Genomic DNA, 15802 nt, shown 5'->3' with positions numbered 1-15802 from the left:
TGTGTAGCACTGCAGATGAAATAATTAACTCTAGAATTACTATTATTATTTTTTGCCAGCAGACATGTAGCCCTCAATCAAAGACACAGAATATCATGCTCAGTGATGAAGGAATTAAATGTTATCACTGTGGTTTCCATCATTGTAAATATTTGCGTTTTACCTTTCAGATTGCAGAGGCGTTTCTAGTCTTGAGGGCAGTCGTGTTGCCTGAGTTGACCTTTCAAAGAATCTGGGTAGGGCAGTGAATCTATTTTTTTGGTCATCGGAGTTCTTAGATTTCTTCCCCTACATCTTTGATTTACTGAATCCTGTTGGATTAAAACATCTGTAGCATACTTCTGTTATATTTCTGGTGAAATAATTACTGTTAAAATCAACAAACCACATTTGTAGGATACTAATAATTTGGAAAGTATTAATTGAGGTGACCGGAAGTTCTTTTTAGGCATTGGGAATACTTGAATGTTTCAACAAAGTATTTCCCTTTATCCTCTGGTCAAAAAAAAAAAACCTCTGAATTTCTGAACAGTAATCAGTGTTCCCTGCAAAGCAGTGTTTAGTAAAGTTACTGGGGTTTTCTATGATAAACTCATAGAAATTCACACTTCCAACGACATCTATGTATAATTTTATTCCTGCACTCACTGTATGCATATGCTGCATTCCAAAAAAATATTCTTTGTATTCTGAATAAATCTTAAAGTGTAAAACTAGTGAAGTGAATAAATTATTAATTTTTGTTCACAGTATTACAGATCCAAAGACTTGGCAACCTGATTTCTCAATTTTGAGGAATACTTCATGCTTTTGGCTACACATTAGAACCTCCTAGGAGTTTTAAAGATTCCAATCCCTGTACCTTACCCAGTCTAAGTAATTCAGACTCTCTGGTGGGAAGGGGATGTAGACTGAGCACGGTATTTGTACAGCTCCCCCCGGTGATTGTGGTGTACAGGCAGGCCAGGATGGGAACCACTTACCCAGTGATCGGTCATCATCTTGCTTCCTTCCTTCCATAACTTTTGTGTTTTTTTTTAATTTCAACTCAATCAAAATCACCTTGATCGGACAAAGACAGCATCGGTCCTACTAAATGAGGAGGAAATGGCTGGGTAAAGGTGGTAGAGTCAGGGATGAAGGATGCGATGAATTCAAGGAATTTGAGATTCAGACGTCTAAAACCCAAGGAAGGTTCTGTCTTTGAAGGTTACTCAGGGCTGAGAAACAATGGCATGCTTTCATATTCTTCTTTGATTCTCTAGGCTGTCCCAAATGGGGAATTCTCTTACATAACATTGATTTTGTAAATTCTTAACAGACCAGACCCTTTTAGATGGAGTGGAATTTCAATCTATTTTTTTTTTTTAGTCAAAGAGAGTAACCTCCCTTGGCTTTAATACTTTTTGCACCTCCCAGATGGGGATATGCATTTTGTGAACAATATGAATCCTTCCTGGGAATGCCACAAATTCAAGAGCAAAGCTGACCATGTATTGAATTTTAATAATCCTTTTCAGCAGCGGGTCCAGGAAAGGCATATTCCTCCCAAACCCAAAACTTTGAGGAGATAAATGTTGCTGTAGAAACAAAGCAAAGCAAAGTTATCTATGCAGAATTATTAGATCAAAGACTCAACTATTTTAGCTTGAAATATATTCAATATATTCACTTTGACCAAAATAAGGTATCTGCAGAATGCGAAGTACTAGCTTAGGAAAAGATTTGGTCTTCCTACAGGATCTTAAAAACAAAAATGTATTTCCATTCATTGAAGGCTAAACATCCACCATGAGACATTCAGGTCTGGTAAAAATGTTTGATGGTATCAGTTAAAACCCAATGTAAGCAGAAAAGCCAGAACATGTTCGTTAATGAGTATCTAGCAATGTCATCATCTACTTAGAATGGAGGAAAGGGGATAAGATCAAAATTATTCAATCTCTGAGTGATGGAGGAAGTAAAGCTTGAAGTGACACATACAAACAAGGTGTATGACATCCATCAGTATCAGGGGATTTTGTAGACATTTATTATCCCAAGCTCTAAGGCCTCCTTTGAGGTGTGTTTCATGATTGAGAAAAAAAGACTGAGGAAAATAGAATTGATGGAAAAACCAACTCATGAGTAATTCCACATTCAGTGTGTACCTACAACCCAATGCTTTATACTTATTCACAGAATGGAAAAAAACTGACTAATCCTCAGGCTCTGCTGCCTTCTTTACCCACCCTTGACCATGCTCTTGCTGTAACAACCTTGATTCCATTTAAGATCCTTTCTGACTCTTGCCCGGCCTGAATCTTCTGCTTCTCTGAACAGAAGTTGACAGTGGAACTCATTCAGACATTTGCATTTCACCCAGGATTTAAAGCTATTTTTTTCTTTCATGAGTTACAAATTATTTGGTATCCAACAAAAAGAGTCTTCTCCTTTAGAATTTTGAATACCTGAACGATTGAAATTTTAGGCATACTACTACGCTCTCTTAGTAGGGATTGAAAACGTTAAGTGACTTAAATTGTTGAAATTTTTAAAAAAGATTTTATTTATTTATTCATGAGAGATACAGAGACAGAGAGAGGCAGAGACACTGGCAGAGGGAGAAGCAGGCTCCATGTAGGGAGCTCGATGTGGGACTCGATCCCGGGACTCCAGGATCACACCCTAGGCCAAAGGCAGGTGCTAAACCGCTGAGCCACACAGGGATCCCAAATTGTTGAAATTTTTAAATGATTTGGACCAACAGAGAAAACGCTCTGTATTAATTAATAAAAAGTGTTTAGATTTTTTAAAGACATTTTTACTGTTTTTAAGGAGACCAATTTTCTGAAAAGGGCCAGTAGTCAACTCTGTCATTGTGGCTCTAAGCAGCAACAAACAACCCATAAACCAGTGAAAGTATTTGTGTTCCCATAAAACTTTATGGATGCAGAAATTTGAATTTCATATACTTTCCATGTGTCACAAAATTTTATCTTTTCATTTTTAAAAACCATTTTAAAAATGTAAAACCCCCCAAAAATAAAAAATAAATAAATAAAAATAAAAATGTAAAACCAGGACGCCTGGGTGGCTCAGCAGTTATCTGCCTTCAGCTCAGGGTGTGACCCCGGGATCCTGGAATCAAGTCCCATTATGGGCTCCTTGCATGGAGCCTGCTTCTTCCTCTGCCTATGTCTCTGCCTCTCTCTCTGTGTCTCTCATGAGTAAATAAATAAAATCTTAAAAACAATGTAAAAACCATTCTTAGTTGGCAAGACATACAAAAACAGGTGGCAGGCAGGATTTGGTCCGTGCTCTATACTGTGCCGGCCTCTGGTCTAGGAGATTAATATTTCCCCAACTTGAAAGACTTTTTTCTTTTTTTGAGCAAAAATAATTAACTACTATTAGTCTGTTTTCTTTCTTTCTTTCTTTCTTTCTTTCTTTTTTGGATTTTATTTATTTATTCATGAGAGACAGAGAGAGAGAGGCAGAGACATAGGCAGAGAGAGAAGCAGATTCCCTGCGGGGAGCCCGATGTGGGACTCAGTCCTAGGACCCCAGGATCACACCCTGAGCCAAGGCAGATGCTCAACCACTGAGCCACCCAGGTGCCCCAGTCTGTTTTCTGATATTCCCATAATCCTCCCACCATCTAATTCTTGACTGACGGTTGGTTGCCTCTCTTGAGTCAACCCCATGGATATGCTATGGCAACCCAGAGTGCTGTGTTGAGATTGATTCAAGACCCTGAATAGGGGCATGTGAGCAGGGAAGGGTGACCTTCATGGCTCTATTACCTAGGCCATGAGCTTGGGAAATGTTTCCTGTAATGCTCCATTGATAAAAGTTACAGTCATTTTATCTGAAACATTTCTCTGCAGGCATCAATTTTGCCATGGAGATACTTACTTCTAAACTTGAGATTTTCCAAGGTTCCTAGTCACCCAGCTTCCTTCACCTCAGTACTGATTCTCAAAACTGACAAATGGGTCATGGATCAGTCACTTCTCTTATTACCGGCAGAAGTAGGGCCAAGGGGGTGAGGAGTGAACAAGAAAGGCCATTCACGTCTCTAATATCTGTAACTAAGTAGTTGTCGTTGGATCTGCTAAAATTATAACAAGGTGAATATAACTCTACTACGATATTTATCTATCTCCATCAAAATTTGAAAGCCATTCTAGACCATAAATGGTATTTAAGAATTGTTCCCCGTCTATTATTGACTACCAGATTAGAATAATAAACCCTGAGCTCCTGATGATGGAATTTATAAATATATAGAGCAGATTCTGCGGAGTTAATACAGAAATATCAAATAAAACCTGACAAGGTAAATACAGTATCGCATATCAAAATGGCTTAAATTGTAGTCCGTGGAACACTAGACTTAAATTTGTATGCAGATTGGGTTTTATTATGTTTTTCAAGTTCCCTGGGCGGCCTGTCTTGCCAGGGCATTTGGAAATGTTAACTATCATAACCAATGAAAAAAGGCATTAAAAACTAAAACCAGCATAAATCACACGTATGCGCAGTCTGTCATGAGTTGAACCTGAAGATAGCCTTAAACTCCTGCAATGTAATTAAAACATCTTAAGTGTTCAGTTACATATAAAGAATTTATGCTTTTATGCAGGTGGCATGTGTTAATACGGGTGTGTTTTCGTATTAAGGATTGTGATTAAAGTTTCTTAGAAGAAAATATATAGATTGTGGCACTCGACATGTTCATATCCTGATCGTGCCGGAGTGCTGGTGTTGGGTGTCAGGGCTACAAACACAGTTCCTGAATGTCGCTCTGAATATTATGGAATGAAACAAGCCAGATCTGTGTTTGCCTTGAAAGGTATCCAGACTTAATATTATACTTTAAAGACATTCTAAAGCATTGACTTCGGAATAAGAGCAAACATTCTTTAAGGCCTGGATAAACCCAAAAGGAATTACTGAAATCTCCTGTTTCAGGCATACATTTTAATAGTAGTGCTCAATGACAAGTCATTAATTCCCTGCAACCTGACTCTTAGGTACAGGTCTCCAAAGGCTAAAATTAGCAGTATTTTTGTCTGCTTACCTTGCTATTTGATTAGGTATCAATGTATGTAGAAGTACAAAGCTCATCTGTTAAGTTGGATTTACTATTCTCAACTGCTGTCCGTATCCATGCCTACAGGCTTCTATTGAGATCCGTGTAAAATCTGCTGTCCTGCCAGGAATTATTAAATTGCTAAATTATCAGCTCAAATAAGCCTCACTGAAAACTACCTAACGTAAAGGAGGTGGAATATGGCTCCATGAAAATGCATTAGAAGTGTATGCATTAAAAACAGAAATTATAGGAGAAATTAATCATCCTCGCTGCAGAAGAGCGCAGGGCAGCCTCATTCTTTAAGCAACACGAGGTCTACAACTCTGCCTTTCACAAATTTGACTTGCGTCCAATCATTTGCTTAATATCCACAAACCAAACCTGCCTTTTAGAAGGACCAGCTTGCATCTTTACTTTGAGAAGGACCATCTTGAATTATTTATATTCCTCTACTTTGGTGGTGGTGGTGGTAGGAGGCACGTGCTGAATTCCCTCAGCCGGTTGTGTGCTCACAAAAGCCTCCCTGGTCTCAACAAGGACACGTCCTTAGTGCATCCTTCCCCTTCAAGGAGTAAGAGCGCTGTGAAAAACACACCTGGGGGAGAGGTCACGTTGAGGCTAGGAGCCACTTGACTTTGCTTTTAGGCAGAATTTGGAATAGATATGTCAGTGATCATTGCTGGACTATTTCTAGAAACCTATGTTTATTAAATTGTTCAACAGTGCAGTATTTACCTCTCCAGAAACCTTGTGGTCTTAGGGGGTTATATGGCGTTCCTTCAGAATGCGTCTCAGCTGCCAAGCCCCTCTTCTTGGTCTCAGACTCAATGCTACCAATGAGAAAGGCTCCCAAGGGTAGAAGGCAATGTTTTAACAATCGGTAGTAGTGGTTAAATGAAATAACCAGTTAGTTGATTTACTACATTAGATTTCAGAAGAGTTGTCCAATGAATATTCAGTTTTCCCTGCTAATTGTTCCCACAATAAATATTTGAGCACTTACAATGGGAAGGGACTGAGCAGTGATGGGTATACAGCAGGCACTCCACACATAGGTTGGTTTCGTTATGCCCTCTCCCTAGTAGTAGAATTATTTACTGCTGCATTCCAGGGGGAAGAGCTTGTGTCCAGGCCCAGGAAGGAGCTTGGCCTATGGGCCAAATCTCAGTCACCACCTGTTTCTGTAAATAATGATTTATTGGAACAGAGCCCTGCCCATCCTTTATGTAGAGTCGATGGCCGCTTTCTCACTATAACAGCAACAGAATTGAGCGGTTGCAACAGAGAGCTTATGGCCAATAAAGACTAAAATATTTACTACCTGGTCCTTTACAGAAAAAGGTTACTGACCCCTGTTCTGGACTCTAATGCTGTGCTGTCCAGTAATGGAGCCTCCAGGCTGCATGTAGCAGCTGAGTGTTTGAAATGCGACTGGTGTGAATTTAGATGTGTTATATGTGTAAAACACATACCAGACTCCAAAGACCTAGTAAAAAGAAAGAACAAAAAAGAACGTAAAATAGCCCATCAGGGGTTTTGTTTGTTTGTTTGTTTGTTTGTTTGTTTTTACAACATCTTGGGCAGCCCGAGTGGCTCGGTGGTTTAGCGCCACCTTCAGCCCAGGGCCTGATCCTGGAGACCTGGATCAAGTCCCATGTCAAGCTCCCTGCATGGAGCCTGCTTCTCCCTCTGCCTGTGTCTCTGCCTCTCTCTCTCTCTCTGTGTGTCTCTCATGAATAAATAAATAAAATCTTTTAAAAAAATAAAAATAAAATAAAGCATCTTGAGTAATCTCTACACCCAGTGGGGGGTTTGAACTCACAGCTCCAAGATCAAGAGTCACATGTTCCATTGAATGAGCCAACCAGGTGCTCCAGCTCATCACTTTTTAAATACTGATGACAGGCTGAAATATTTTGGATATTGAATCAAGTAAAATATATTCTTAAAGTTAATTTTAACCAATTCTTTTTATTTTTCAACATGACTATTAGAAAATTTTATTTTATTTTTTTGTTTTAATTATTAGAAAATTTTAAATGTGATCCACATATGTGGCTGACATTGTATTTCCCATGACTGCTGGTTTAGAGTGTGGAATTTGGAGGATATGTGACCTCTAGAAAAAGTTGGAAAGAGGGGAGGAGGCGCCTGGGTGGCTCAGTAGGTTAAGCATCCGACTCTTAGTTTCCAGTCCGGTCATGATCTCAGGGTCCTGGGATCGAGTTCCACGGGGCGGGCTCCGCGCTCAGCAGGGAATCTGTCCCTCCCCCTCCTACTCTGCTCCTCCTCTAGCTAGCGCCCTCTCTTTTTTTTCTCTCTTTCAAATAAATAAATAAAATCTTAAAAAAAAAAAAGAAAAGACAGGAGAGGTGGAGGAAGAGAAAGCAATCTCTTGTATTTGCAAATGTCTTTCAAAAGCAATAAAATCTTTTGTTAATTTGGCTGTTCCTCATAAGAAGGAATATTCACAGGGGTGCCTGGGGGTGGCTCAGTGGTTGAGCATCTGCCTTTGGCTCAGGGCGTGATCTCACATCCCGGGATCGAATCCTGCATCAGGTTCCCTGCTAAGAGCCTGCTTCTCCCTCTGCCTGTGTCTCTGTGTCTCTCATGAATATATAAATAAAATCTTTTAAAAAAAGGAATACTCACAAATAACGAATTAGGATTATTTTCCTAATAAGGTTTTAGTAGGGTTCTCCCGGAAGAAGACCCTGGCTCAGGGACCCTGTTGGAAGGAGACCCAAGAAGCATCTGTAAGGGAGGGGGAAGCCACACCAAGGAGGGGAGGGAGTGGAAAGAGGGTGTGGCCCCGAGCCCCTTGTGGCTGCGGGCACCTGGGCTCCTCTAGTGGGGCTCCCTGAAAGACTTTGGGTCACAACTCATAGTGACCCCACCTGGGAGGTGAGGGAAGCTGGGCACTTTCCACCTACTGCTGGTAGTCGCTGGCTGCAGGCTGCTCCTAGAGGCATTGGCCTCCCCTCGTCCTCCCCAGCACCCCAGCCTGCCCTGCCCGGGGCCAGATAAAACCCTGGTGCCCAAAAGACCAGGTGCCTGCAGCCAAAAGCCACCAGCAAGCCTGGGGCATGGGGTCAACACCCAACTGAATGTTTTCTCCTGTAATTCATGATTTCAGCCAACATTTGGATAGTTCCCGGTGTGTGTGTTCATTTCCTCTCCCGAGCTTAACAGTAGCTGCCTAGGGAGGTCTCTCAGCACCCACACACCCCGGGTGGGGGACTGGGCCCAGAAGTCAGCTGGGGTGGTAGCCCCGGTCTCCGCAGGGTCTCCTCACTCTGCGCGTGTGGTCACTCAGGCCCGATTCCTTGGGTCTCTACGGAGCTCGGCTCCCTAAGGAGGTGTGAATACATCAACGTTTTTGAGGTGAGAACAGGAAACTAAAACTTTTTTTTTTTTTTTTGTACTCGGTAGGATTCCTTAGATACCCATAGGGAAGTAGATACTTACATACACTTAGTCCCAAGACTCTCATGCCAAAAAATATTATCTCTCTTTTGCACAAAGCACAGTCAAAATTAGGAGGTTGTAGGACCTGCTGACCACCACACAGGATGTTAGCGATACCGTTAAATTCTCGAAAACTCCACAGAAGTCCCTGTAGTGGAGGCTTATGGATGTAGTGGAGGCATGGTTCAGCGAGGACTGGATTTTGTTACCTCCCCATTACCCGGGCTCTCTTCAGAAGTGTTGTCAGCCCCTTTGGTACTTCTTGGAAACAAGTCTCTCTCCCAGCTTCATTTCCCTTTATTTTGCTTGTAAGTGACTCGGTAATTCTTTGTGGACTTCAGTAACACTTGTACTATTTCAATTTGAATAACCCCAAAGGATCTAGATAGGTCAATGTGTTTAAACCACAGGCTTCAGTCTACATATTAGTTGATTAAAAACAGATTTTTTATACATGATGTATACTTAATAAAGGGAGGGGAAGCAAGCAGATGTTTGTAAAATTGAAATGTGTTAGATTATATTTACTTGGCCCTCTTTTGCTGACGAGCTTTAGAAAAATCATACCTATGATCACTGAAGTGTAAACAGTGAGATGATGTATTTCCCTAGAAACTTCCTGCTCCAAAGGGTCAGCCAAAAAGACAAGTAAAAAGATTCCCTAAGATTAACATACCAAAAGAAGTTGACAAATGCACCATAAAGTAGTCACATCTAGATCAAGGACACTGAATAACGGAACGCCTCAAAATTATTCTCTAGTCTCTGACCATAAAGTGATCAGTGGTTGTGATTCATTTCATCCGAACAGAAAAGCCTTTGGCTCTTGTCTTTGTCGTCTTTGTCGTCGTTAAGAGCTTTGAAAGCACGTTTCTCTTCGACGCAAACATGACATCGTTGCCTTGCACCTAAATCACTCTCTCTGGCTCCTTCTCTGACTTCCCGCTCGGGTAGCCCATCCTTTAGGTGGGAAATAGTCGTGTTTCTCCTTTCAAATATTTATATTTAAGATGCTCTGAGTGTTTCGAAGCCAAAATCAAAGCGTTCCTATTGGTCTTCCAGTCCCGATGAAATATGCACAGAACCTCCCTCTGAATTCTGAGCACATGAGAACTACAGATAAAATATTTTCGAATGGATTTTGAAGACTAATAACAAGTTGAAACCTAAGTGGAAAGAATCCAAAGGCCGGAAATGAAAAGAGATGCAGAAGGGTGGGAGAAGGAGAGGAGATGGGCCGAGGGGGAGCACGGTGGAGAGCATCCCACCGGGGCCGGAGCCCCCCGCTGTCCCGTCTGTACGCCCGAGGCCAGCACTCCCCATGGACACACTGGACTCAGAGGGCACCTCCCGGGTGCCTGGGGCTCAGTCAGTTACCTGTCTGCCTTCGGCTCAGGTCATGATCCGGGGGTCCTGGGATCGAGCCCCACATAGGGCTCTCTGCTCAGTGGGGAGTCTGCTTCTCCCTCTCCCTCTGCCTCCCCCACTCCCCCTGCTTGTGATCTCTGGCTCTCTCTCTCTCTGTCAAATAAATAAAATCGTTAAAAAAAACACATACACAAAGGGTACCTCCCACCTCTGGAATTGGAGCCAGATAGAATTCTCAGGGAAGGAAGCAGAGACACACGGGTGTCTCGTGGGAGTGCCCTCTCTGGGGGTGGGGGGTGGGGGACGACCTCAGGCCCCAACATCACAGTGGGCAGCTTGCCTGGCAGTGCGGTGCCAATCCCCAGATCACAGCACAGGGAGCAAAGTTCACATCAGATGAGCTGCCAGACAGAAATTATAAGATACAAGATAAAATCAGACTCTTGGGAAACGTTGCACAAACATAGGAAAATACAGAAGTGCCCTTTTTTTCAAGCAAGCTTAAGAATAAATAAGCGTGTTTAGTTCTCTTGAAATTATGAAGGAGGGAGTTGCATCCTGGGAACAGGAAGAGAAAGTAACTCAAGAAGAGGGCGATGTGATCAAGAATCCTCTGGAAATGAAAAATGCGGTCATTGAAATGAAAAAAATCAGGCAATAGGGTAAAGACCAGATGGATAAGCTTAACTTGTTTAAGAACAACCAGAGAGATTTCTCTTTCTGACTCGTGCTTTTGAATGAAGCATTAAGTAAAAGTGCTCTTTTCCTGAATATACCTTTCTAAATCTAAAATTTTGGAAAGTAGAAAGAGTAAACGCTTTCAGAAATTAGTTTCACAGCATAGTGAACTGTTACCACCTTTATGAAATTATTGATGTTCAAAATGCCCCCATACTCCTTTCAAATCCTTTTTCTCCGATGGCATTACACATCCTCGATCTACTTTCTTTTCCATGAAATTTCCGTCCATCCACTGTATTCGTGGAATTGTCTGACTGTTAAAACACACGGTCACCCTAATCCTTGGCCCTGATCTTGGTCCACGACGTTGTTCTACCCCCCTGCCTGTAGAATGCACTTCCACGTGGCCACCTCTACCTCGATTCTACCTTCCCGAGACATTCCCATTCTTGCTCACCAAAAACTCCATGCCCATCCTCCCAGCCTCGGCAGCAAGAATGTGTCCTCTAGAAAACCTCAAGGCAGCCCTGACGCTGCCCCTTTCTCATTCACAGTATCTCTCCCCCAGTTGCAGAGCCATCTCCCTGTGGGCAGGGAGTGGGAATTTTTACGTGTGTTTCCCCAGAATCTCTCAGAGTCTGGCACTTAGGAGAAGCCTAATAAATTTGTGTGAATGGATAAATGAATGAATGGCATAAATGAAGAGCATCCAGAATGAGAAGCGGGTTATTGTGGTTGAAAATTAGATTTAATGGTCATTGCAGCAAACTTCGATGTTCTAAAGGAATAGGGAATAATTCTAGATTTGTAAGCAGGATAGTGATAGGAGAAATGTGGCATTCCAGGAAATTTAATCTGACGTGGATAGGTTGATAGAACAAGAATAGAAGCAGGTACAATGAAATGTACTATGAGTGAGTAAATGTGTATGATGAGGACTTCTAATATCTTATAAATGCCTATAAATAGTCGTAATGTCAGCGAGAACCAGATAATTCAAACCTTTCTCCGAGGGACTGCCTCGGTGGTAAATCTTCAAAATCCAATAATAGTTGATTTGCTGTGGGAATATATTCCTTATATTATTGCCATTTCTGATTCAGGTAAAGAACTAGAAATCCAATTACCTCCTTTCTCCTCAGTTCACGACCTATAGCTAATTATTCAGGCGAATGTGCCTGAGTTGGTACGAGAAGCAGGAACCAAAAGGATGAAATTTGAACCTTTCTTAAAGGTTCTTTTACATGCAGCTGCGCAGAGTCGACTTTAAATCTATAAATGCTTAAAGCTGCATAGATTGCATTGAGGTTCCTGAAAAATAGATCAGTTTTTCGAGGGTAGGAGTACTTTTGTGTATTCTGAAGTATGAAAGGTATCTAAATTCTTCAGGACACGGCGTAGTATTTTCGGGATGCAGAATAATATTTTTATTCTCTTTCTGAACAGCAAAACTTAGAGAGTAACCTCACCAGCCTTATCAAGAGGAACACGGAATTGGAGACCCTTTTGGCTAAACTCATCCAAACCTGTCAGCATGTGGAGGTGAGCGTCTCTGTCTCTGTGTGTGCTGTGTTTCATGTGAAAACTGCGCCCTTGACATTTTTAAGATGGGAATCTTTTTAAGATTAGATCTTTTGCCGAAGCCAAATATAAAAGATGGACGAACTTGGAAGGAACTAGAATCTCCAAGAATCTCTCCCTTTGCACTGCTTTGTCCCACCCCCACCCACCCACCCACTGCTGCCACGACAGCTCTCCCTGCAGCGGCTTTACTTAGCATTCCTAATATCGTAGATTTTAATCACCCTCACAAAAAGCATCCAAAAGAGCACTACATAAAAGGTGTTGTATCAGTTTCCTGGGGCTGTTGTGACAAATCACCACGAACTTGGATGGCATGAGACAATAGAGCTTTATTCTCTCATAGTTCTGGAGGCCAGAAGTTCGAAATCAAGCCTTGGTTCCTCTGAAGGCTCTAGGGGAGGGAAATTCCATGCCTCTTCCCACCTTCTAGCAGTTCCAGGCAGTTCTTGGAGTTCCCTGGCTTGAAGCTGCAGCCCTCTAACCTCTGGCTCTGTGGCCCCTTGGCTTTCTCCCTGTGTGTCTCTGGGTCTGCGTCCAAATCTCCTTCCTACAAGGACACCAGACATTGGATTGGGGCCATCCTACCCCAGTGGGAATTCACTTTAACTCAATTATATATGCAAAGACTCTATTTCCAAACAAGGTCATGTTCGCCGATAACGGGCATTAGGACTTGGACATAATCTTTCTGGGGGGGGGACACAACTCAACCCACTGCAGGTGTACATTAAATGCATCTTAGTTGTCAGATATGTTCTCATGAAAAAGACCACTTGTCGGGATTAAGTCAAGAGTATGCAGGCAGCAGTGACACCGAGGACAAATTGCAGAACCCAGATCTTTCTAACCTCCTGCTTAGAATGGATTCGCTTTGGGGGTGCCTGGGTGGCACAGTCTGTTGAGCATCTGACTCTTGATTGTGGCTCGGGTCATGGTCTCAGGGTTGTGAGATCAAGCCCCACATCGTGCTCCTCGCTCAGTGCAGTCTGCTTGTCCCTGTCCCTCTGCTACTCCCCGATTTGTGCACTCTTAAATAAATAAATAAATAAATAAATAAATAAATAAATAAATATCAATCTTAAAAACAAAAAAAGAATGGATTCGCTTTTGGCAAGGGTTTCTCCAGGGACCATTTTGAGCCTTGTTGATTAAACAACGTGGTAAATAACAGTGAACAAGCATAATGTTTTCATTATTGTAGGGCACAGTGAATACGTGTTATAGGAATAAATGGATGAACAAAATGGAATGATCCATGTGCTGTATTTTATTTTTATGATGTGATGGCATTTGATGTTTAGGACAATAAGAAAGAATAATTTCTCTTCAGTAAAAAAAAAATTACCTGTGTTTTATGGGGAAATCTTACAAAGGCTTTATGGATTGAGTGATTATTTCATTCAATTTCAGCTAGTTACTTCTTAAAGCATTTAGTGTCTGGTTTCTATTATGGCCTGTAGTGATTTCAGAACAACTGTCTTGTTCCTAATGCAATAGTAGTATGGCTTGAATTTACAAAATGCTATTCGTTTTAACATGTAAAATTACTTTCTAAAATGCTCAGCAATTTCAAATGATAGAAATTTCCTAGCAGATTTTATTTTTCTTCCAAAAGATTAGATATTTAGTTGTGATAGAGGCTTTTTAAATAAAGCTATTACTGAATTGATTGTAGCAGACTTGCAAGTACACACATACGTGCCCTTGGAAGTTATTCTAGACGTAAGGAGTAAAGGGTATTCATTCCTTTCACTGTGTTTCTCTACAAAGCCTTTGGAGTGGAAAGAAATGCTTGTGGGTGAATAAATTTGGTATTTGGGAAATTTGTCCTGGGTAAAAATGAAAGAAAATTAATTATGAGTAGAAAAATGAGACCGGGGATCCCTGGGTGGCGCAGCGGTTTGGCGTCTGCCTTTGGCCCAGGGCGCGATCCTGGAGACCTGGGATCGAGTCCCACGTCGGGCTCCCGGTGCATGGAGCCTGCTTCTCCCTCTGCCTGTGTCTCTGCCTCTTTCTCTCTCTGTGTGACTATCATAAATAAATAAATAAAGAAATAAAGAAAAATGAGACCGGCAATACCTTTTTTTTACACGTGTCCCTTATTCATAATTATTAATATTCTCATAGTATAATTTTTCACAGAATTGAGCATCCAGTTCTCATACAGTAACCAGACGAGGCTGTTGAACATTTCTTTAAGTCACTGATGAAGGAGCCAGCAAGGTGGTAAAGCTGGCCGAAAGGAGCACAGCAGAAGCCCTCCACCTGCAAACACCTGGGGCAGGTAGTGACAGTGTGGGTAGAAGGGCGCTAGAATAAGGCAGCTAAATGAGATGCAAAACTGGGCTCGGGACCCAAAGGGCAATGAAGTCATAACGTTTGGGCAAAATGAGTCGTATATCATCAGTTTTCTCTAAGTTATGTTTAGCTTTGCAGAGACCAAGGCTTGATCAGGAGTAAATAGAAAGCCGAACTCCGTGACCTGCCAGCCTGGAGTTGCAGGGCCCTTCCTTAGGCTGCCTTGGTGGACCACACCCCACCTAGTACAACCCCGAAAGGACTCACCGTCTTCTTTTTGCCTTATTTCCAGGTTTGGGATAATTTAGTTTAACATGACTTTCTGCCCTGCCTCCTCTGATCACTGCTGATGCCTGAGTTGTGTTCACTGCACAGATATTTCTGGGCGAGCGTGTAAATTTGAGCCTCTGGCCAGTCACTTGGGTTTGCTAAAGTGCCACACTGGTTTGTTCCTGCCATTCACGTGTAGGGGGCAGCCCCCGTGTGTGCGGTGCCCGGGGACCTGCCCACGGGGAGCTTATTAGCACCCTGCCTAAGACCAAGGAATGACGGCCATCCAAAATGAAAACTAATCGCTGTGAGAGAGGTGTGGACTCTGTACTTGGCATTTCCAGGAAGCAAGACGTTTCTCCCAGCTGGGGGCAGGGGGAGGCAGCACCCAGGCTGAGCCTGCCTTCCAGGGTAGGTGGCATTTGGGCGGACGGAGGGACAAGAACAGCACTGCTTGTAGGGCAAACCGAGGCATGGGGCTAGAACAATAGTGTGTGTACCCGGAGCAAGTAGTTCGTTCTATGGAAACAGAAGGCGTGTGAGGGGGATCGGTAGGAACCGGCTTTTGGGAGTTGAGAGCTGGGTGGGCTTTAGTAATGCCCGCACTGTGTCAACTCTATTTGGTCCCGAGGGTTTCGCGAGGGTTCGAGGAGCACAAAGATCTGGGTCATTTCCCCCCCTTACAACCGGCATCCCTCATTCTTTCCAGTCGGGGATATTTTTGGCTGATGGAAAACGAAGAGGGAGATCTTAGTGCAAAACCCGCGGGGGGCACATCCAGGGGAAACCCTCCCAGCCCGCTGGTAAGCTCCGAAAAGGGAGTGGAATCCGTTAGGCACTTTTAACTCAGCGCAGTGGACAAGCATTTCCTGGTTCACATCCGAGGTTCCGAGACTGTATTTCTTCCTTTTCCTCTTCCTGATGGTGTCCTTGTATTCGGGGCTGAGCATTCCGAGGGAAAATAATCCCCATGCCAGCTGGAGCACAAAACTCCAAGCACGGAGGCGACTCTCAATTGTTGTAAATCAAATCAATGAATTCCCACCAAATCCT

General features: G+C 42.6%; 1 protein-coding gene across 9 annotated transcripts in view; it reads left to right on the top strand.

The window, feature by feature from the left end:
• Nucleotides 1–15802, top strand: part of MID1 (midline 1) — a 344420-nt gene that overhangs the window by 263856 nt on the left and 64762 nt on the right. For all 9 annotated transcript variants that reach the window (XM_055338679.1, XM_055338671.1, XM_055338675.1 and 6 more), the window contains one exon: nt 12044–12139. In XM_055338679.1, coding sequence (XP_055194654.1) covers nt 12044–12139 — 96 coding nt within the window. The remainder of the gene's footprint in view (nt 1–12043; nt 12140–15802) is intronic.

Source organism: Nyctereutes procyonoides, unplaced genomic scaffold, assembly GCF_905146905.1.
Source record: "Nyctereutes procyonoides isolate TBG_1078 unplaced genomic scaffold, NYPRO_anot_genome, whole genome shotgun sequence".
Lineage (NCBI taxonomy): Eukaryota > Metazoa > Chordata > Mammalia > Carnivora > Canidae > Nyctereutes > Nyctereutes procyonoides.
Note: the sequence above shows the minus strand (reverse complement) of the source record. Positions and strands in the feature narration are given on the sequence as shown.